Source organism: Euleptes europaea, chromosome 1 (genome assembly GCF_029931775.1).
Source record: "Euleptes europaea isolate rEulEur1 chromosome 1, rEulEur1.hap1, whole genome shotgun sequence".
Taxonomy (NCBI): domain Eukaryota; kingdom Metazoa; phylum Chordata; class Lepidosauria; order Squamata; family Sphaerodactylidae; genus Euleptes; species Euleptes europaea.
In genome coordinates, this window is record NC_079312.1 from 103468115 (window position 1) to 103492823 (window position 24709).

At 45.2% G+C, this 24709-nt stretch overlaps 1 protein-coding gene across 1 annotated transcript in view; it reads right to left on the minus strand.

Moving 5' to 3' along the window:
• SH3PXD2B (SH3 and PX domains 2B) overlaps positions 1–19495 on the minus strand; it is a 155360-nt gene extending 135865 nt beyond the window's left edge. The window contains exon 1 of the mRNA XM_056851186.1: positions 19389–19495. Coding sequence (XP_056707164.1) covers positions 19389–19460 — 72 coding nt within the window. The 5' untranslated portion in view covers positions 19461–19495. The remainder of the gene's footprint in view (positions 1–19388) is intronic.
• Between the last annotated feature and the right edge of the window lie 5214 nt (positions 19496–24709).

Genomic DNA, 24709 nt, shown 5'->3' on the forward strand with positions numbered 1-24709 from the left:
TTAAACTATAGGTACACTGAATAAAACTTGATATCAAACTTAATAGTGATCTTATTTATTGATAAAAATTAAATTGTAAGTCCCTGCCATTTCCCCCTCCCCGTCCGTAGTCCTCGTCTGGAGGCCAGGTCTACCGCCATAAAAGCCTATTGGTAGACCTGGCCTCCGGCTGAGTCCCATTGGGAGGCCAGGTCTACCCACTGGCTTTCTTGGCAGTAGACCTGGCCTCCGGAGGCCCATAGAAGCCAATTGGTAGACCTGGCCTCTGAAGGGGGACTTTTTCCCCTCCTCGGAGTCCAGGTCTACCGCCAAGAAAGCCAGTGGGTAGACATGGCCTCCCAATGGGACTCATCCGGAGGCCAGGTCTACCAAAGGAAGCCCGCCCCATCCAACAGCTGATAGGCGGGGGGGGCAGGAACCGCCGAGCCACCCGCCCAGCAATTGCACGGCTAGAGGGGAGGCTTTAGCCTCCCAACCATTGAGGGCAAGGGAAAGGGGGACCCGGTCCATGGCGGGGGGAGGGGAGAGACAGTGCGCCCGCTCTCCCGCTCTCTCTCTCTCAGGCGCGCTGGCTCCGCAGCCCGGCTCCCGGCGCGAGCGGGCGCAAGAACAGGGGCTCCGAATCAAGTTTGGAGAGCAGCACTCAACAGGCCAAAGAGCCGCATGCTGCTCGGGAGCCGCAGTTTGCAGACCCCTGTCCTACTGTACTGAGAATGAAACCTTGATTACTTAATGTGAGGGTTCCTTCTGCTCTAAGGTTAAGAAGGGCATCTTGGAAACTGTGGGTGATTCCCATTGCAGGCTCATGGAGGCAGGACCAACTCTTCACTTCCTGTCACCTGGGCAGGAATCACCCTGCTGGCTCAGTTTCATACTTGCTGAGCTAACTAATGCTAGGAACATATATAATTGAAACTAGAACTATCATAACACTTGCAAAAAAGGTAAGGAAAACATGGCTAATGGAAGAAGCGAACAAGGAGACAAGATAAGATAATAACTACAGGTAGAAGAGAGAGAATGAACAACTAAAGACAATTAACTTGAAGAAATTAGATGGTAATATGTCTGCGAAATAAGCAGAACTCCTGATATCCCTCTGATATCTTCTCTCAAGCATCTTCCAACTCCGGGCAGACTAGATGCTCTTCTTACCTCAGAGTAGAAAGAACCCTCACAGTAAGTAATCAAGGTTCTGTTCTCACTCTAAGGGAAGGGCATCTTGGAAACTGTGGGATATCCAAGAGCTACTGACTTCAGGTGGGATTTAGTCACCATCCACGATGTACTGTAACACTCTACAGCCAAAGGCCACATCCACAGGTATTTCTCTTCTACTGTTTAACAAAGGTAGGTATTGCAGACCAGGTGGCAGCACGGCAGATGTCCTCTACAGAGGCTTGTCGAATGCTGCCATAGTCCCTGCACTGAGAACTGAATGCACCATGATGCCTTCTGGAACCGGGATGCCGTTGGAACTGTATGCTACAGCAATACATTGTCTGATCATATAACTCAATGCTGCTTTGGACCACCGATTCCCTTCAGTTCTTCTGATGTACATTTTCAGAGCTCTATGTAGATCCAGAAAGTGCCACTCCTTTTCATTTTGGCACCTGGGTTGAGGACAAAATTAACTGAATTTCTTGCCTGCAATGAAAGGTGGAATTAACTTTAGGAATGAAGGTGGGGTCAGGTCTCAAGACCATCTTATCCCTATGGAAGATACACAGTCCCTTTCTGACAGAGAGGGCCCCCAATTCTGATACCCTGCGAGCTGAGGTGATGGCCGTCAGGAAGAGAACCTTCATTCTCAAAAATTTTAGGGAAACTTCCCGTAGTGGCTCAAATGGAGGCTTGGTGAGAGCTGTCGGCACACCATGAAAACACCATGTTGGAAAGCGATGCACGATTGGAGACATCATTTGTGCCTCTCCCTTCAGAAAGGACTGTATATGTGGACGTCTAGAGAGAACATATCCTTGCAGGATGGGAACTACCATGGCAATAGCTGCCACCTGCCTGCGCAGAGCAGAAGCCCAAAGGTTCTGCTTCATGTCATCCTATAAGAACTCTAACAATTTCCCAGTCCCAGGGGATCAACCTGCTTCCTATGACACCATCTTACAAAGGCTTTCTACAAACCATTATATATCCATCCAATAGCCAGTCTTCTGGACTCAATGATGGTATCCACAACTTCGGCACTGTAACCCTGTCCTAAAATCCTTCTTCTTTCAATCTCCAGATGGTCAAATTGAACCACTGAGGGTCTGGATGGACAACTGGACCCTGGTGAAGGAGGTTCCATGCTGCTGGAAGGCGTCACAGTGCCTGAATCGACAGCTGTTTCATTGTGGCTTTCCACCTGTGGAATGTCATACCTGTCCAGGATGGACTGAAACACCTCCTTGTTCAGGGACCATTCTCCCTTGTCCACTGATTGCTGACTCAGCCAGTCGGCCTCCACATTGAGGGCTCCCTTGATGTGCTCCGCCCTCAGGGATTTGATATTGTGTTCTGCCCATTTCAAAATTAACTCCTTCTCTTGATGCAGGACTGATGACCTGGATCCTCCCTGCTTGTTCAGGTGGGCCTTGGCCACCACTTTGTCGGTTCATATCAACACATGGTGCCCGTAGAAAAGATCTCGGAATTCCAGAAGCGCTAGCCTTATGGCCCTGCTTTTCAGTAGGTTTATGTTTGTTTCTCTCCTTCCGTCCAGGATCCCTGTGTCAAGCTGCCATATAGGGTGGCTCCCCAGCCTTCCAGGCTGGCATCTATGAACAACTGTAGGGGTTCCTTGTGGAGACAGGATTGTCCCCTGTTGAGGTTGGATTCCTTTGTTCACCATAGTAATCTCTGCCGCACCTTCGAAGACAGTACAGGTTTGTCCTTTTTGCATAGAATGTCTGATCGATGCGGACACAGGAGCCAATGTAGAGGGCATGACTGGAACTGGGCTCAGGGAACCAATCCAATAGAGGAAATCATTAGCCCCAGTAGTTGTGCCAGGGCCATGACTCAGGCTGTCCTGGCTTTGGCTGTAGATCTTGCCAGCTGGAACCACTTGGAAACCTTGTCCAGAGGAAGCAGAAGGAAATTTGACCTTGTGTTGATCACAACTCTCAGGTGCTGCATCACCTGTGAAGGAATGAAGTTGCTCTTCTCTTTGTTGATCAAATAGTCATGGCTTTCCAGTATATGAATGACTATGGAGGTATGTACTTCCACCGCCTCCCTGGATGTGCACAGATAAGGATATCATCCAGGTATGGATGCACCTAGATCCCTTCTTGTCTTAGCAACTCAATCAAAGTCACTAGCACTTTGGAAAAGACCCTCGGAGCTAAGGCCAGTCCGAATGGGCAGACCTTGAATTGGTAGTGGTGGTAGTTGTAGGCAAAACATAGGTACCTTCAATGGTCCAGATGAATGGGCACATGCAGGTAGGCCTCTTTCAAGTCCACTGCCATCAGAAAGGTTCTGGGATGAAGAGACTCCGCAATAGAGCACAGAGTTTCTATGCAGAAGTGTTTGGCCAGAATGGATTCGTTTATGTGTTTCAGATCTAAAACTGCCCTCCAGCCCCTGTTTCTCTTGGGAACCGCAAAGAATACTGAATACACTCCTCTGTGTTGTTCGTAGGGAGGTACAGGCTCTATGGCGTTTATCTGTAGCAGATGTTGAATTGCTGCCATAGTTCTTGCCTGTTTTTCTGGTTTCATTGATTTGGGGATGACACAAAGTGTTCCGGGAGAAGGCTTTTCAATTGTATCAAATAACCCGTGGAGACTATCTGAAGAACCCACTTGTCTGGTTGGGATTGGTCCCATTGCTGGAGGAAATGCTGAAGTCTTCCTTTTACCTGTTGTGACCTCATGTCCCAGTTTGCCAGTTTTAGGGAACCTCTCTCCCTTGTCTGATCGGTATTGCTGGTTTGGGGCAGACCTGCCAAATCTTCTCCCTTTACTAAAAGAGCCCCTTTTGCTATTCCAGGAACCTCTTCTCTGTTCTGATCTAAAACACTATAGCATTTGATAAGAGCGAAAAGAGGGATAGGAGGAAGAACCTCTACCATCTTTCCTAATGTGCTTAGGTAGAGCCCTTTTCTTGTCCTTGGTTTCGACAAGGATTTTATCCAGCTTGTCCCAAAGAGGCGACCCCCCAGGAAAGGGTAAGCCATAACAATAGCCTTGGACCTAAAGTCTGCCTGCCATGCTCTAAGCCACAAGGACCTCCTACTGGCTGTAGTGGAGGCCACGGATCAGGCTGCTTTTAATACCCTGCTGAGCCCTTCTGCCACTCTTCTATGGTCCCTGGGTATCAATTGTATAAGCTTTCTAACCACATATTACAGACACGCTAGCAAAGATGTAGGTGGTAGCATGAACCTGGATGTGTTTTCCTGGTTAGAAATTCAGTTTGCCTGGACTTCCGGTGGTGTGCTGGGATGAGTACGACGTTCTCTCAGGCTGTCCTGAGAGAAATCCAAGTTTGCGCTAATTTAGGGGTGATATATGCACCCCAATCCGACCCTTGCAAGTGGGTCGGACAGCAGGAATTCCCTGCAGCCCGCAAACGCAGTTTGACCTCCCAAAGACTCTGAGGGAGCTTTTTATAAGTCCCCCAGAGCTTTGGACGCCGGTCCTGCGAGGGCAATTAGGGAAAGGAATCGCCAAAACGCAGCTTTGGCACAAGGCTCTACCCTCCACCACCTTAACACCAACACAAGGACTATTTTAAGAAAAGAACCTCACCTCTCGATGCCCAAGTGAGTACAAAGAACCCTTCGTTTTTTACTGGCATCACCGTATAACTGGGGGGTAGATGAAGATATTCCCAGTGCCCCTGCTCCTCCCTTATCTCAATCGGGAAAGTTTGATTCGTAAATTCCATCAGGATTAGCGGCAGGAGCCTTATCAGACAGATCAGCTTAAATCAAAACAAAGAGTTGGAAGGACGCTTAGATGATGGACTAAAATTTCCACCAATGAGAAGCAACTTCGAGGGAAGGGGAGGGTGAATTTCTTCCTGATTTTCTGGTGAAAAAGAGTTTCCTGCCACGTTAGCAGCAAGGGATTCATCAGACCGGAAGCCCCTCTATACCACCCTCTCTATCATCTGAGTCACAACAACAGGAAGCAAGCTGGAGGACCGGATATGCGTCGCACTTGAGTTACACAGAAATAGTTCCTAAAGGAAACAACCATCGAGATGAGGCGGTAGAAGGTCCACGGCAAATACAACTTCCGGAATACTTCCTGGTAGACCCGACCTAGAGCGTCCAATAAAACTCGTTGGTATTTCAAAACTTTATTAAGCTGTTTTAAAGCCAAATTTAGCTCTTTTCAACCCGAAAAAATTATCAAGCTGATCATTGAACTACCTTCTATTAACTACCACCTGGAGGGCCCTGTCTGAAGACATGACTTTTACCAGTCTTATTCCAATGTAAATGTCTGGAACTCGACCCCGCTCTGGCTCATTGCATAGCCCTGCCTATACTAAACTGAAGGACTCAGTACAAGTTTTAGCCATGGATAAGAAATTACAAGATATGCTAGCCAAACAAACAGAGGCAACAAATAAGCAGCTTGAACAGATGTCTACACAGATGTCTACACAGATGGCACAGTTAACTTCTATGATGACAAACCTAGGTCAAGCATCTCAAGCTATTGATCACAAATTGGGTGTGATAACAGGAGATCTTAAAGAAGTAAAAACCCAAATGAGCATTATGCAGTCAGATATGCAAACAATGGACTTATCAATAAAGAAAGTGATGGAAGAGCATAAGGATACAAAGAAAAAATTAGTAAGCCAAGAAAAAAAGATTGAAACAATACAATTAAATCAGATAACTGTAAAAGATCAAATAGCAATGATGGAGATGAGAGTGAGAGAGACCAACCTTCGTCTGCGCAACCTTCCAGATATGATGGGAGACAACAAAGAAACTGTAATCCCAAATCTGGCTTACCTGTTTCAGATGGATCAACAAGAATTGAACCAAGCTATTAACAGAGTATACAGAATACCATTACCTGCTAGAATGAAAAGATCTAAGCCAAGAGACCTGATGATAGTGTTTTATGACACTAGGATCAAGGATAAGATCATGAAGATGCATTATGACAACCCAGTGTCAGCAGGAGATATTCCTCTAATTTTATTAAAGGACATACCAAGACATTTACTTTCACAGAGGAATAATTACAAAGAATTTGTGTCTGTTTTGAAAGCTAATGGTATTAAATATCGTTGGATTATGCCACAAGGCTTGGCTTTTACCTACAAAGAAATGAAAATGACAATTACATCTACAGCAGATGTGGGAAAATTTCTGAGAAAATATAAATCAGATCTTAAAGGATTAACTGGGGATCAAAAGGAAGAGGAAGAAGAACAACAAGAAGAAGAAGAATCACAGGGAGCAGCAGGAGGAACTAAATTATAGACTGTATATTTTGCTTCAATAATCACTGTACCATGGCAAAAGTAATTTCTTGGAATGTGAATGGTTTGAATGAAAAAACTAAAAGGGCTAGAATTTTTAAATATTTACAGAAGTATAAATACTCCCTAATCTGTTTACAAGAGACTCATATAGCAAAAAAACACAAAAAATATTTGGATAGGCAAGTGCTTGGACAAGCATTTGTGGCATCGGCTGAAACAAAAGCTAAGGGAGTAGTAATATATGCTCATCCTAGCCTTAGTCCTGAACTACTATATAAAGACAACGAAGGGAGAATTGTAATTATAAAAACTAAAATATTGGGGCAAAAGACGATTGTGGTAGGAATATATGCTCCCAATGAAGGAAAAACAAAATTCTATGGACAATTGCATGAACTGATCTCTCAGTTCGCCAATGACCAGATTTTACTGATGGGTGACTTAAATGGTGTTACTCTCCCAATTTTGGACAAAAAAACAAAAGCAAAAGACGAAAATGAAGGATGTTTACCTAAAACTTTCTTCACCATGGCTACAGAATTGGAACTACAAGACATCTGGAGAACAATGAACACTACAGCCAAAGAATATACCTTTTATTCAGCGAGACACGACTCACACTCCAGAATAGATATGATTTGGTCTAGTAAATCAATATTCACGCAACTACGTAAAATACATATTTTACCAAGAACTTTTTCTGATCATAATCCGATTACATTTGAGTGGAACAATAAACAAGCATTTAGATGGAGATTGAATGATAAACTTTTAAAGGAAAACAAGATTCAAAAAGAATTATATGATCTGATTAAATATTTTTTTGAAGCCAATCTTAATGGAGAAACTACGTTGAATACAGTGTGGGATGCGTTTAAAGCAGTTCTAAGAGGATTTATGATACAGAAACATGCAGCATGGAGGAAAACTCAACTACAACTTACCAACAATATACTTTGGGATTTACAAAATTTGGAACAAAAACTTGTTATGGCGTTACAAGAAGAAGAGAAAAATGAAATACAAATGAAGATTTCTGTATCTAAACATCAATTAAATTTGGTCATAATGGAGGAAATGAATAAGAACTTAAAATTTGCCAAACAAAAATATTTTGAACATGCTAATAAACCTGGGAAATTTTTAGCAACACAATTGAAAGACTCATTTCAGAAGAAGATTATAACAAAAATTCAAACTGCTAAAGGACCAGTTCATTCAACTATAGATATACAAAAAGAATTTGTTTCATTTTACACTAAGCTGTATCAGAAAGAAAATATCTCCAAACAGAAAATAGATAAGTTTTTAAGTTCAATACAGATGAATATTCTTTCAATAGACCAACGAAAATGGATAGACGCTCCAATTACAAGGGAAGAAATACAAGAAGCAATAATGAAACAAAAGACGGATAAGACACCTGGACCAGATGGAATAACTGCTTTATTTTATAGAACATTTAGTGACAACTTAGCAGACTTCTTTGTATCACTTTGCAATACAATTTTGGATAAGGGAGTAGCCCCAGAAACTTGGTCGCATGCATACATATCGTTGATACCCAAGGAAGGAAGAGACCCAGAAAGAACATCAAATTATAGACCTATTTCGTTGTTAAATGTGGACTATAAGATTTATGCCTCGATCTTATCGAATAGGATAAGAAAATTCATCAAAGACCTTATACATGAAGATCAGGCGGGCTTTGTTCCAGGAAGGCAAATTAAAGATAATATAAGAATCTTATTGGACTCATTAGAATATTATGACCAGAATATACAACGATCAGCCGCCTTTGTATTTTTGGATGCGGAAAAAGCCTTTAATATGGTCTCATGGGACTTTATGGAAAAAACATTGGTAAAATTAAATTTTGGAGACCGTTTTTTGAAAGGTATATCAGCCATTTATACATCCCAACATGCGAAAATTTTGGTGAATGAATCAATGTCGGAAAATTGTCAAATTAAGAAAGGAACTAGACAAGGCTGTCCTTTGTCTCCGTTATTATTTTTGTTGGTGTTGGAAACACTATGTTGTAAACTAAGGAGTATGGAGGACATTCGTGGTCTAAAAATTAAAAAACATGAATTTAAATTGAGAGCATTCGCGGATGACCTCCTGTTAATTCTGGAAAACCCAACACAATCAATGAAGTTACTACAAGAGACTCTGGACGACTTTGGGGAAATATCGGGATTTAAAGTCAATCAAGAAAAAACAAAGACAATATTCAAAAATTTATCAGAAATAGAACAACAGGAATTCAGTACGTTTACAGGTTGGGAGAAGGCCAATAAAGTTAAATACTTGGGAATCCGGATCTCAGCGAAGAACAAAGAATTGTTAACCAACAACTATCTTAAATTATGGGGTAAAATAAAAACTGATATGATTATTTGGTCAAATAAAAAGTTGTCACTATTGGGACGTATTTCAACAATTCAAATGAATGTGTTACCAAGGATGCTCTTCTTATTCCAAAACTTGCCTATAATATCACATGTTAAATACTTTGATACTTGGAGGAAAGACATTTTAAATTTCATCTGGCAAGGGAAAAAACCGAGGATTGCTTATAGATATCTGGTGGACCTTAAAGTTAGAGGAGGCTTAGCACTACCAAACTTTCAACTTTACGCTGAAGCGGTAGCCTTAACATGGCTAAAAGACTGGATAACCTTATCAAATACACGTTTACTGGAGCTTGAAGGCTTTAATAATATTAGTGGATGGCATGGCTATTTATGGTATGATAAAATTAAGATACAAGCATCATTTAGGAATCATATAATCAGGTCCTCTCTACTGCGCATCTGGATGAAATACAAACATATTTTGGAACCAACAACTCCGATGTGGATTTCACCGCAAGAAATGTTAACACTTCGACCACTTAGACCGGACAAATTCATAATCTACCAGGAATTAATTAATTGGGAGGGGAAAAAATGTTCATTAAAGGAATTTCAATTTCTCAGAGGATTTACAATGGTTGCAATACTGTCAGATTAAATCAGTTTTTGTACAAGTTATGAAAAATGGATTTTCTAAAGAAAAGTCCCCTTTCCACAAGATGTTACTAGAGAACAATCTGAAATTGATCTCTAAAATGTACAATCTACTCTTAACATTATATTGTGAGCAGGAGACAATTAAACCAACTATGATTGATTGGGCTCAAAATATTGGACATGATATTCCTTTAAACAAATGGGAAAGACTTTGGTCAAAAGACTTGAAAGGAATAAATGCGCAATCAATTCGAGAAAACATTTATAAAATGATGTATAGATGGCATTTAACACCTAAGAAGATGGCAAAGATATATAAAGTGACATCCCCCAAATGTTGGAAATGCAATAAGGAAATTGGTTCCTTTCACCATATGTGGTGGACTTGTGATAAAGCTAAAGACTTTTGGGATATGATATACAATGAACTGAGACTAATAGTACAAAAAAATATACCCAAAACACCAGAAATGATGCTATTAAGTATGATACCTGACGACTTGCTAATACAAAGAACTTTTTTGATTTATGCTACAACAGCTGCGAGACTGCTTTATGCAGCAAAATGGAAGGGGGCAGAAATTCCCGAGAAAAAAGACTGGATTGGGGAAATGTTCGAATTGGTGGAAATGGCAAAACTTACAGCCATTTTAAATGAAAAAGACAAAGTTCGATTCTTAGGGGAATGGGAGGATTGGATGAAATACTGTGAATATGAATTAAAACTGGGGAAAATGGAAGAATATTTATTAATCTGATCTAGAAGATACAGATAATAGTAAGAGTTATAATCATTTAGATTAATAGAAAATGTTTTATGAAAGTTAAATGAATTTATAACAGTTAAGATCAGACCAATTACGATGGGATGAATATTTTATTAAGAGGCGGAGAGAGGTGATGGGGAAGTCATAAATTTTCCTCTAATTTGTTTTTTTTTTGTTATGAATTCAAGAATTATAACAACATAGAGTTAGAATTTTGATTTTGAATTTCATATTGCTTTTATTGTTGTTTACTATCATGGAAAATTTGTATTATAAAAACCAATAAAATTATTATTAAAAAAAAAAAGAAATTCAGTTTGCCTAACTAGTTGGTCCCTAATGGATCCAACTCCATCCTCAGAAAGTAAGTCCAAGGTTTGAATGGCAGCTACTGGGGCATCCACTAAGGACATTTGTAACATCTCCATACCATGTGGAGCTAACTTATACAGCTTCTTAGTGGTAGCTGGGAACTGTCTGTTGGCAACAGGCTTGTCCCATTCTGCCCTCACTGTTTTCTCAAAATATTCAGGAAATGGAACAGTGTTATGTTGGCTGTGAAACCTAGGGGAAAATTCCTTGTTTCCTTTCGGTCTTGTTTTACCCTTAGACTCCTCTAGTGAGCCAGGCTCCTCAATTAAGTCTAGAGCCATGATAGCCTTGAAAGCAGGTTCTGGTAATCCTCAACCGAAAATAGTCTAGGCTGTTGATCCGCCACTATAGAGGGCTCTTCATCAGACACGAACTCCCCCTCATCATCAGAATCTATAATGGGAGGTGAGTGCTGTATCCTGCAGCTGGGGCCGGCTCCAGAGGAGGAGGCTTTCATAGCCGTCTTTGTGGGCCACTGTCTACCTGCCTTAACATAAGAATACAGGGCTTCCCCTTCTTAATTTGCCCTAGACAGGTAAGGCTGGGGGGAACTCCCGGGGGAACCCAAAGGACCTGAAGGGGAGAGAAGAAAAAGGGTAGGCTGCATAGCTTGCAATTGCCGTTCCAAAGCCAAATTAACAATATCTCCATGGGTGACTGCCCGCCCGCTGGTTCTATGTGGGTGACTGCCTGCCATCGAGGGGGATTGGGTAGCCAGAGCCTGTTCCAATGTGCTCCGCAGGCTTCTCTGTTCCGATCGGGCCATTGCAGGAGCAGTTTTGCTGCTATTAGCTCTTTTCGCACCTATTTTGGTCCTCGGTTGTTTGAGTGTGCTATACTCCCATTCCTCCTCCTCAGGCTCCTCTAAGAGACCTATTAGAGGGCTTGTAGTTCTGTGGGACGATCAACTGAACAAGCCCCAAATCAGAGTCCTCTTCAGATAGGAAGTCATCTTCCTGCCTTTTTCCTCTGGCCACTATTTTGCCTCATCAAAAGGTGGGACAGAAAAGTAGAAACAACTACAGAATTGAAGGTTATAGAGGCAAAGAAAGGGCCAGAAAGGAAGATACAGGATGCAGAATTAGGTTTCGGGTAGGTTAAAGTAGGTAGCAAGATAGAAATCATCAGAAATTAGCAAAAAAATTCCTAAGATCCTAGATCTCAGCACAGAGACGCGCTGTGACACTGTTCTCCCTGTTGAGGCAGGATGGAAATGGAGCCAGCAGGGCGATTTCTGCCCAGGAGACAGGAAATGAAGGGTTGGTCCTGCCTCCCCGAGCATGCAATGGGAATCACCCACAGTTTCCAAGATGCCCTTCCCTCAGAGTGAGAAGACAGATTAGCATGGCTTCTGACAAATTTACACAGAAATTCACTGCATACTCAACAAACCACTCTTATGTCAACTGATAATGGGCAGAGTGAGTACCATGTTTCTCAAGAAGGTCACCAATAAGAGAAGACAGCTTGAACAAAGTATAAAAGCCTCATAACAACAGATATTGAAATTTCAAGCTTCAGAACTGTTGCAATTATCCTGAACGACCATAAAGTCAGGAATGGTAAGAAATGTGGTTGGTCTCCATAATGAATTTAAAACCTCATTCCTTAGAAAGTTCCCATGTTAAACCTCTGAACAACACACAATTGGACAGAAAAGCCCATTCCCAGATAAATCACAGGTGTGCAGATTGAAAAGTGTTAACTACCACTTAGTTCCTATAAACCAGGCAATGCAGGCTTACCTTCAAAAGGCAGCCGAAGCACATTTCCTTCAAAGGGGGTGAGGAGTAAAAACTTTAAGTATAACCCTCTGTTGTTGTGTTGCATTTTCTACTATAGCCCACTTGGAGATAAATGAACACAGTATTAGAACACCAATGAAGACCATTTTAGAATTCGCTAAATGAGTAGCAAGACACTTAAAACTTAAACCTCACCTGGCCTTAAAGAATCAGACTTGTCCATGATTGTCTAATAGCTAAGAGAATAACTTGCCAAAGAAAGAAACTGAGCGCAAGTTTTGATCCAGTCAGGGGGGAAAACACAGATACAACCTAAGTTTTATAGGCCACTTTCAGGCAGTGGCGTAGCGTGGGTTGTCAGCACCCGGGGCAAGGCAAGTAATTTGCGCCCCCTAACCCGTGGATTTTAGCACTCGAGTCTCTTCCACTAGATTAGTTAAAGAAACCCTTACCCCCTAAGCACATGTATTGTTTGTGCTGATGTAATTAAAGTAAAATGACTGAACCTGGGGCCTTCGGTATACCAAGCAGCTGTGGGACTTGCAAATACCTCTGTACTTAATAATTTGTGTTTAAGAGGTGTTTGGAAGATGCAATACAAACCTTATGCCTGCTTGTCTTTGGGCCATACTCCTCCTGTGTTGTTTAGGTGGAAAGCAGCCACTGGCTTCCTTTTGGGACTTCATGTACCCCCCCCCATTCATTTTCATATGCCCAAAACATATATTTACTGTTTACTGATATGATGCTTGCTATACACCTCTGTGCACAACCTGGCCACAGGAGGCAAAGATGTATAGTAAATTGGCCCATGCTGCAAAACTAAATTAACTGTATACAATTCAAATTCACCAATTAGTAATAAGTGGAAGATGAGTTTGAAAAAGAAAAGTCCAGGAGGCAATTCTCACTAAGCATCAAATTCTAATCCACAAGTGGTTTCTCTAACAATGTGTGTGTGTGTGTGTAAAGTGCCGTCAAGTCGCAGCCGACTTATGGCAACCCAGAGGCCACTTACCGGCATCATCTTCGCCCCGAACCGCATTGAGGCGGGTGGCGCCGGCTCCCACCACCCGGGACCGAGGCGGAGACCAACGGCCGAGGCCTGGAGGAGTGCGGCGGCCTCGCGTGCCCAGGAACCTGTTGCAGGCGGCGCTCCCGGGCCGGTGGGACGGCCCTCGCGGGACCGGCGCCTCTCTCAGGGCCCAGCGCCGCCCCGCGCCCTTCAGCTTTGTCTCGCCTTCGCCCCCCACCCCTCCTTCCCCGCCGCCTCTGCTCGCCACAAACAAGACGGCCGCCGCCCTCCAGCCTCCTCTGAAACTCCCCCCCCCTTCCGCTGGCCCGGCAGGGAGGAGCTGCTGAGTCCCACCCCCAAGGTGGGCTGGGCCGGGTGAGGCCGACGCTGTGGGCTCCGCCGTGCGGCCCTGCCTCAGCGGCGAGGGGGAGGGAGATTAATGCCTGAGGCGGCCCTGCCGTGAGTTGGGGAGCGGGGCCGCGGCTTTCCCGCCCCCTGGAGGCCTGCTGAGAGTTTGAAAATGTTATACAAAAAACACCGCTTTGAAAGGGTTTTTTGGATACCGCGGCTTATGAATGGTTGGAAGACGTCTTCACTGCAGTGAGAGAGAGTGAGTGAGTGAGCCAGGCAGGGGCAGAGAGCTGCGAGTGCGCCCCCCCAGATGTTGCGCCCGGTGCGGCCGGCCCCCCCTGCACCCCCCACGCTACGCCACTGCTTTCAGGTCAGACTTTGGCTCACAGTGTAGTGAGTTTTCGAGGCTTGTGCAACTGCCTAGAGAACAGAAAAGCAGGTTTGTGCTCACAGTAATTTAGAAGACTTGACAGGCATACCTATGGTTGGCTTTAACTTTGCACAGAATGCCCAAGTTAGTCAAGAAGGCAAGGTGACTCAGACTCATTCTCCCAACTCATTTATTGCTGTAAAATACATATAATTAACTGTTTTGGGGCATCTGCCTTGTTCTTATGGATTAGTTAAGACAGAAACCAGCATTACCACTTTCTCCAACACAGACACAACACGCAAAAATCCAATAACAAACACACAACCATGTGAAGAAATACTGTACTGTTAACTATGATCAAAGGTGAGTTACTTAGGTTCCAAAAACTCTGGAATGCCACCAGTGAAGAAGCAGGCTACATACAACATTAGGAGTGTATTCAGTGCGAAACACTTTCCTAGCAAAGCCTTCTGAAACAATTTCCCTATGGAGAGCGGTTAAAACGCTTAGGGCTGTTTAGCTTGGAAAGAAGGCGGTTAAGGGGAGACATGATAGAGGTCTATAAAATTATGTATGGTGTAGAGGAAATGGACAGGGAGAAGCTTTTCTCCCTCTCTCATAATACCAGAACGCGGGGTCATCTGCTGAAGCTGGAGGGTGAGAGATTCAAAACAGATAACAGGAAGTATTTTGTCACACAACGCATAGTTAAATTGTGGAATTCCCTGCCCGAGGATGTGGTAATGGCTGTCAACTTGGAAGGCTTTAAGAGGGGGGTGGACACATTTATGGGCTATTCATGGCTACTAGTTAAAATGGATACTAGTCATGATGCATACCTATTCTCTCCAGGATCAGAGGAGCATGCCTAATATTAGGTGCTGTGGAACACAGGCAGGCTAATGCTGCTGCAGATGTCTTGTTTGTGGGCTTCCCAGAGGCACCTGGTTGGCCACTGTGTGAACAGACTGCTGGACTTGATGGATCCAGCATGGCCTTATGTTCTTATAATAACAGTATTTTTTGAAGCTTTAGCTAGCTCCCATGTAGACCACATTAATACAAACATGGGTGGGGAAGGAGTAGGTTGCCAAGTCCAGGTTGAGATATTCCTGGAGATTTGAGGATAGAGCCTGGGGAGTGTGGGGTTTGGGGAGGAGAGAGATCACAGCAGGGTATAATGCCACAGACTTCACCCTCAAAAGCTGCTGTTTTCTCAAGAAGAACTGATCTCTGTATTCTGGTTGTAATTCTGGGAGATTTCCAAGTCCCACTTGGAGGTTGGCAACTATAGGGAGGAGGAGATGGGACACAGTGTGGGGAAAAGAGAAGACAAAGGAGATACAGTAGTCTTCCAAGAATATGGCAGGGAACAGAAATCCCAAGAAAGAAAAGGAGCCAGGGACTTAAAATGGATCTCAAACTACTTCAGACACACCCTTTCAAAGAGTAGAGAAATATGGCTCATCTTATCCTGACACAAAAATACAGAAGTAAGTAGAAAGGAACACAATGACATGAAAAAGGAAAGATTCCTAATCCAGACAGAAAAGACACAACAAAGACCTTGCACATGGGATTAGACTGAGAGACGTCAAGTCAGCCACATAAACTCTTCTAAAAATGCTGCTAGATCTGAACTGAAGAAACGTAAAGCCCGTTCCCTTCTTGAGAACGAAAGCATCTTCCAAGATTAATCAAATGAGAAGAAATATGATCTGCGGAGGATTTTTTTTGCAATTTATAACTATATAAGGGAAGAAGGTTGCAAGTTCCCAACAGGGAAGACGAGTTTTGATCCTCTGCTCACAGCAGAATTATCACATCACCAACCATTTCAAGGGTGGGGTACACAAGTGCCCCCCTACTGGCAAGGATCTGCCAGACTTGGGCAGTTTTTCCACACAGGGATATGGCTTGGCATACAATTTTTGTGGTCCCAGCTGTTAAAAAAAACAGACAGCATGAGGACAGAGCTAGACATGAGGTGGAAGAATCACCACAACCACTGGGGGTGGGGTTTAGAAATATTTGCTAGGCTAGAGATAATTGCAAATTGTACTGGAGTAAAACACACACAGGGTGAACAGTAGGAAAAAGAGGCGATACCTGTCACCAAACCCCCTGAAAATCACTCTCCCTATCATATTTTGCCAGGTTTTTTCCCCAGCCAATCCAGAGGGGATAATGATCTTGGAAGGGGCATTTGCAGAGGAGAGTTGGGGGAAATGGGAAGAATGATTCTCACCTACTGATGGCACCGACTCCCACATAAGCATCACTTCCACACATGTGGACTCCGGAACATGCATTTGCTGCAGTAACTGTATAATTCCAATCAAGCTCTTTGCTAAAAGTTCACTCTTCTATCGTCCCATGCCACAGCTAACTACAGCAAGCTATCTGTCTGGCAGCCAAACTCTGGACCTTTCCTCTGACCCAGCAGGGCTGTTCTTATGCAGATTGGTTCACACAAAGCCCCACTGTGTAGGTAGTACATAAGGAGGAATGTGCAAATGGGGCCCCGAGGCTCTCCTCCCTTCACTCACAGAACCTTGAGCATGAACCCCAGGCCTACGTGAGCAACTGCTTATAAAGAGCAGGCCCCACTCACCAAACTATGGAAAAAAAGAAAAGACAGATCAAAGGAGCAGGACTGGCTTCTTTAGAAATTATACATGTAGGCTTCAGTTGCCATTCATGGTTCTACACACAGTGAAGGTTCATGCCTAAACACTCGCCACACAAAACAACTGGGATTGTGTAGGATTTGGCCTCACAGACACCATGAATTCAAGGAGCCAAAGACGAGAAACCATAAGAACCAATACATTTAATGTTCAGAGACTGCCCAACCCCACAGTTAGTTAGAAAGCAGGATTATCTCATTTCAAACACAGCAGGCCATTAGAGTTTGCCAATTAAATCTTACGGATCTGTGAACTCAAAGACTGTATTACCAAGCTGATTCACTTAACCTGTCCAAAAGAAAACTAGGTCTTGCATTGTGGGCAGCAGCAGATACAATTTCTGACATTATCTTTCCCAAATGAGTCATTCTTTCCCACAGAGCTCTTTCTATGCGGTCTGCATTGGAGCCCTTCGTTGTAATAATGGCATTGGATACCCACACACACGGTTTATATTTTCTACCTATTACTACACTGTTCCTATTACTACAGATAATTCACAGTGGGTAGCCGTGTTAGTCTGTCTGCAGTAGTAGAAAAGAACAAGAGTCCAGTAGCACCTTAAAGACTAACAAAAATATTTTCTGGCAGGGTATGAGCTTTCTGAAGAAGTGAGCTCATGAAAGCTCATACCCTGCCAGAAAATATTTTTGTTAGTCTTTAAGGTGCTACTGGACTCTTGCTCTTGTTCCTCACAGAACAGGGACACGTCAAATAGTGTCTACATCAGTAATCATAAGTAGATTCTTCAGAAGAAGGTAGCGTTGTGCCAGGGAAAAAAATCCATATGAATTTTAAAATCAAGAATAGGCCCAACATACCATATACAAAAAAGGAGGCCTACCTGTCTGTCTACATAAAGAAATCCAAAGTCAAGAAGATTTTATGAAGTGGGTCCAACAACCGGCAACAAACCAATTGCAGCAAGAAGCAACTCTGGGCTCAATGCAGCCCCTCCCCGCCCACAACCCTAGACTGTGTTTGATCCCATTCATTCTTCACTCCCCTTATGTCCCTCCCTTTCTCCCTCATTATTTTCCCCACTGTCAAGATTTACACTGAAAATTCCCTTGGGGCAAGGGCCTATTTCTTTGTTTACTCTACCTAAAGGTCAACGGACATGAATGGTACTGTATGAAAACAAAACAAAGCCATCACAACTGGACTGACAGCTGTCAGTCTCCAAAGGAAAACTTACTTGACAATTAGGATTCTGTAATTAAGACAGAAAAGTTTGCATGAATCTATACCAACAAGTAGCCAGTCCAGTTTACCTGGTTTTGTGTTTCATCCATAGTAGCAGAGTAGCTACAGGGTTAAACAATCTGTATTCTCTGCTCACGTTCATCCCTACACTACCATTCAATCCTTGTTCTCCTCTGCATCCTAAATGCCTCCTACTCAATTCCCATTTAAAGTTACTCTCCGAAACAGGCCATTTTCCATGTTTCTGAAGCATCCATAGAAACAGTTTACCCCTACGGCTCCTGATTTTCTTGCACATTACACATTGCCCCCGGATTCTATAACTGAGATGAGTTGCCAGCCAACAGTTTGAGGGAGATAATTCATTCCCACAGTCTAGAGGCCATAATTTTAACTGTCCTAATTCTACTATCTGTAGGATTTAGCCATGGAGTGTGTAAGATGGGAGAAGTGGGAGAACAGATTTTGCAAGAAGGTGCATTTGCAATTCAGCAGACATGCCCTGCTCGATTTGGAATGACACACCGCAACATCCAGCCCGCCAGTCTCCGGCCCCAGTGGGCCCACGCTCCAGATAGAATCTGACAGTTTTGACACATTGCAGCCAGGTTCCCACATCCCTACAACACCTTGCGAAGCAGGCAAGAAATCAGGCCTTCTTGCCTTGGGTATATTAAATCTGCACACAAACTTCACACACATCACTTTGAGGCAGACAACCAGGCATGCATATTGCCTCTTCTATTTGAAAAAGAAAGAAAGAAAGTCAGTTGAGCGTATCGCTAGCAGCACAAACCTGGCAGAAAAGCCAGTGCTGGAAGCAGAGACCCATGGAGCAGATTTTTCTGGCACCAGAGCAGCTGCTCTCCAGATCCACTCCAGCAGTTTCATTTCAAACCGATTTTTTAAAAAACAAATCCAAGGGAGATGTAGTGTAACCCTTCCCGTCCCACGACGGGGCACTCATGCTGCCGTCCAAGAGGCCGGCGCGGCGTGCACAGCCCTGCCTTTGTTAAAGCCAGCGCTGGTTGCAAAGAGGCAGCGCAGGCGGCAAGAACTTCCTGCCTTGGTTTGCTAGGAAGTTACCAGCCTCTGCGCAGAAAGAACAGTCCAGCTGCAAACATTCAGGCACGGTGAATCCGGCGGGGAAGGGCGGGGACCCCACAGAAGTGATCGGAGGGGAGGGAGAGGATCCCGTTCGCCTCTGTGCCAGGTAGCTGCAGCCAGCTTCTCTCTCTCCAGGGACAGATGCCTGTGCGGAACCCTAGGCGGAGGGCACTGCTCCCAGGTGGGGAAGCAGCCGCGACCAGCTATTTTTCAGAGGCTCCCCGGCGCTCTCAAGTCCCCCCCCCCGCCCCGGTTACTTAGCCCCCCCCCCCCCACTCACATAGTGTTTGTTGGGGATTCGCCTCTTCTGCACGTCCAGCACCTTCACCTCCAAGATACTCTTCCGGGGCATCGTTGTGGTCCTCTGCAACCCGCACCCCAGAAGGAAAAGAAGGGGGGGGGGAAGTCCCCGTGCCAATCTCAGCTTGGGAGGCAGAAGGGGAGCCGAGATCCCCCTCCGCCCGGGCTTTGAAGGCAGCCCAAGCTCCTCGCCGAGCGGGCAAACTTCAGGGCGGGGAGCGCGTGGCTAGGGAAGACTCGCCCCAGCCCCCCGGCTCCCTCCGCTTCCTCTCCTACCCCCTCCTCTCTTTCCCTGTCCAGAGTTTGCAGATGCGGGGCTCCTCCCAGCCCATCCCTGCCGCGGCAGCCTATCCCGCTCAGGCGCCCGGCTCCAGCCCGGCTCCCCCGGTTCTTAAAGGGCCACGAGCACCGCCGGGCTCGCGGCGCTGAAAAAACCCAACCAGAACAAACCTCAGTAATAAAATAAGCCCAGCCGAGTTGCGTCGGCTCGCAGCTGGGTTTTGCACCCGGGAAAGCAAAGGCGCAACTTTCCGGGGGGGGGGGGAGGGGGGAGGGGGGAGGGGGGAAGGAAAAACGCGCCCCGCCAAGCAACGCGTTCCCACCCGCAGGGCTTGCCTGCCTGCCTGCCCCTCCCGTCTGGCCACCCTCGGGAGCATCGCGGCTAGTGGCTGAGCGCGGGTGGAGGCGAGGCGTGGCAGGGCAGGGCACGCGGGGGAATGGAGCCCTCGGTTCAAGTGAAAGGGAGGGAGAAGGTCTCGTTAGAGCAGGGATGGGGAACCTCAGGCCCGGGGGCCGTATGCGGCCCCCAAGGACATTTTTTTGTGGCCCTCGGGAGCTCCAGGGCCCCGTCGTGGAGGCGCGGCACAGGGCGGCCCTCCCTGCGGGTGTTCCTGGGGCCACGGCTTGCAGGGGCGCTGTGGCGCCCTTTGGACCTCCTCTCGCTGACTGACGGCTGTTGGTTGGCGAGAGGAGGGGGAGGGACGCTTCCCCCAAGGCTGCCCCCTATAGCCGCAGCATGCAGGAACGCCAGGGCACACTGTAAGCCCCTCTTGCTGCCTGTCGGCTGTTGAGCAGTGAGAGGGAGGGGGGGAAAGAGGCCCGTGGCTCCTGGTGGCAGAGCATGCGCGCAGGAGCCAATCGGGCTTCGGCGGGCCTTTTATGGACTCTGGGGGTGGGAGGGCATGGAGCCTGGGGCCAGGTTGCATGGGGCCGGCGGGGGTGTGTGTGGGGGAGGCTTTTCTCTCTCCCTCTCTTTCTTTGTCTGTCTCCCTCCGTCCTTTTCTTTCTCCCCCTCTTTCCATTTCTTTCTCCCTCTCTCCCTTTTCCTCTTTCTCTGTTTTCCTTCCTTCCTCCCTTGCTGATAGACTGCGGGCTGTGCCCCCCTGGCGCCTTGTTTGCTCAGCCCACCGCTGGCTGCCCTCCCGCCTGGGGGGGGGAGCGGGGGCGCCCTCCAGGCCTTCTCTGTATGGCCTCCCCTCTGTATGGGTTGCCAACCTCCCGGTGGTGGCCAGAGACCTGGCAACCCTAGCCTCCCCCCCCCCCCGCACTGGGAGATCTATACCTGGTATGGCCCCCGAATGATGTTATAAATGTGCAAATGGCCCTTGGCAGGAAAAAGGTTCCCCACCCCTGCGTTAGAGAAACGGCTGAATTACAGTTGATGGTCTTCAAACTAAAGTCAGTGCATTTACCTGGGCTGAACAAAGACCTTGCCTTCATGGCTCTATCGCGAGTTCAGCGGATTTAATCAGATGCTCCAAGAAAACTTCACCAGACAGTTGCTTCTACAAAAGTGCTAGTTTATTCACAGTGCAGTTCTAAAAGCTCTATAGACATTTTAGCATAGCCCTCGGCTTGGTCAGTAATTCACCTCAACACTAAACCCTAGAGGCTGTGCTCCTTATATACATATCTCAGGTATAGTTAATTATCTGGCCACCTGGTGTATTGCATCATACCACCGGTTCCATCCAGTTCTCTCCAGTCCACTCTGCTGGGGCAGGTCATTACTACACCTGGCATCAGCAAGATTAAGGGGATCTGACAGCTCCTCCTCAGCTGTCCTGTCACAATAATACAGCATGCTTGTATATTCTTGACAGGCTCATGACCAATGCTGATTTCTCCACGCCCATCTCTCCCCTGGACATCACAGACTCTTCTACATACCACACCTCAACCCATCACACCTGCTGTTCATTTTTACATACTGTTAACATTTACATACTAATGCTTGTCTGAATTCACTCTCCTCTACTTAAAGACAGATGGATTTACATTCTAGCTGTATCCGAAGAAGTGAACTGCAGCTCACGAAAGCTCACACCCGGCCAGAAAATATTCTTGTTAGTCTTTAAGGTGCTACTGGACTCTTGCTCTTTTCTACTACTATCATTAGACTGGCTTCACCTCCATTTGACCCTAGGCCCCTTTCCCAGTGATGGACGGAGTCGAGCGTGAAAGCGGCAGCCCAGGTCAGAACCAGAGGCGGTGCTTTTTTTGGGGGGGTGTCGAAGGAGTAAAGGGGTTTGAAACTGCGAAAATGGACCCCTGCGGTGTCTGCAGCGAGAGGCGACGGCTCCCTTGGTTTCCTCGAGGGGACGAAGGCGTCCTTCGGGCCGTCCCAGAAATGGATAAGCTCTTCGAGCTCGTTTTCCAGACCGGCTGCCTGTCTCTGAAAAAGGGGCGGGCAGTTACATGCTCCAAAAACGCCAGGCTGCTTTTGTTCAGTCGGGCTCTATCGATGTGGGGTGGGCAGGGTGGGGGAGATGCCTCCTGGATAGGGTTGCCAACCTCCAGGTAGTAGCTGGAGATCTCCTGCTATTACAACCGATCTCCAGCCGGTAGAGATCAGTTCACCTGGAGAAAAGGGCCGCTTTGGCAATTGGACTCTGTGGCATTGAGGTCCCTCCCTTCCCCAAACCCTGCCCTCCTCAGGCTCCGCCCCCAAAACCTCCCGCCGGTTGAGAAGAGGGACCTGGCAACCCTACTCCTGGAGGTTCCGAAAATACACCCACTTGCAACAAGACATAGGAATTTTGCATTTGTGCGGGAGCCCAGTACATTCATTATTACATTGATTTTTTGTATATCTTCCATGTATGCAACCTAAATCTTTTTGTAAGAGACAACTTGTGTGTGTTTCGTTTTAAAAAATAACACCAGGAACCAACAGTATCTGCAGAAATGTCCCGTTTTATTAAAAATGTGGGATTTGAATTGCGCATTCAGCTGTACATGTGTTGAAGGTAACACAAAAATTGCTCAACGTGTCAAAAAGATCACGCTTACATTATGCACAGAAGCCCTATTTGTACATTAAAGCAAACATGTACACATCCTCCGTGTACATGCCTACTTCTCCTTGTCAGAAAGCATTAATTTATTTACTTAATTTACAACCCATCTTCCTTCCTAGAGGTACTGAAAGAGGCTTATCTCATTCTTCATTTTATTCTCACAACAATTCTGTGAAGTAAGGTAGATTAGGTTGAGAGTCTGTGACTGACACAAGGCCCCCCCAAGTAAGCTTCTGTGGCAGAGTAGGGATTTGAGCCAATATCTCACAGAACATACTCTAACACTCTAATCATTATACCATGCTGGCTCTAAAGTACCAATGTATTTTAAAGTGTAGAAACATTTGTATCCTAGTTTTGGGATCCAAAGTGACTCACAATATCATTCTTACCTCCTCCATTTTATCCTCACAGTCACCATCCTGTTAAGTAGGTTGGCTGAGAAAGAGTGACTAGCCCAGGAAGTCTCCATAGCAGAATGGGGATTTGAACCTCCCAAGAACATAGAATAACATTCAGCCAGTTTATGACCATTCCAATTGTTCAATGCATCTCGGCATCTACTTACTCCTAAATCTGAACCGCCGTTGTCCCAGGAACAGGAAATTAGTGGTGATGCTTTTGAAAAGTTTTCTTGTCGATAAAAATCAAATATGTCCTGTTTTGAATGCCAGTTGTAACACGGCTCAGTCAGATGAAATGTCTAATCCGCCACCTGGTCTGATAATGGACCATTTTGACCCAGTTATCACAGTGGACGTTGACTGGCTTCTGAGATCTGTGAAGGCTACCACTTGTATTCTAGAGCCTGGTCCATCCTGGGTACTGAAATCAGTAAGGACCGCATTAACAAGTCATTGTTGACCATCATAAATCAATAATAGATTCAGGGCACCTTCCCTCAGCCACTCAAAGAGGCGGTTATCCATCCACTACTTAAAAAAATTCCCTACCAATTATCACCATATCTCTAATCTGTCCTTTCAGGACAAGGTGATTGACAGAGCAGTAGGGGACCAACTCCTTCTTGAATAACTCATATGTTCTGGACCCTTTTCAGTCTAGTTTCAGGCTTGGCTATGGAATCAGAAGGCATTGGTGGCTTCAGTTGAATGTATCTGAATGTAGACAAAGGCCATGCCTCTTTGTTGCTCCTACTGAATTTATCTGCTGCCTTTGATGAGCAGACCACTCCATCTGATTGAAACAGTTGGAGTCACAAATAGGTGTCAGGGATGTGGTTTGCATTAGAAAATGCCAACAAATATAGAAAACAAAACAATGGCCCACAGACTGGAAACTCTCAATCTACATTCCAGTTCTGAAAAAGGAGACATCAAAGATTGCAGCAGTTATAGGAACAACACATTAATTTCTTTCATGAGAAACATTAACAATTTGAGACATGCAGATGACACCATTTTACTGGCAGAAAACCATAAAGATTTGAAATGACTACTGATTAAGATTAAAGCAGAAAGTGCCAAAGCATGATTACATCTGAACATAAAAAGACAAAAATAATGACTACTGAGGAATGTCACAACTTCAAGGCTGACAATGAAGAAACTGAAATTGTTCAAGACTTTCTATTCCTTGGCTCCAACATCAACTAAAAGGGAGACTGCCACTAAGAAATCAGAAGGAGATTGAGACTGGGAAGGGCAGCCATGAGGAAGCTAGAAAAGACCCTTAAGATGTGCCACAGGCAACCATGATAGTATTCCCCATTACTATGTATTAGTGTGAAAGTTGGACAATGAAGAAAGCTGACAGGAAGAAAGTTGATTCCTTTGAAACGTGTTGGAGGAGAGTTTTTCAGATACCATGGACCACCAAAAAGACAAATAAGTGGGTTCTAGATCAAATCAAGCCTGAACTCTCCCTAGAAACTAAAATGACTAAACTGGAGCTGTTGTACTTTGGTCACATTACATGAAGACAAGAGTCACAGGAAATGATAACAATGCTAAGGAAACTTGAAAGCAGTAGGGTGGGAAAG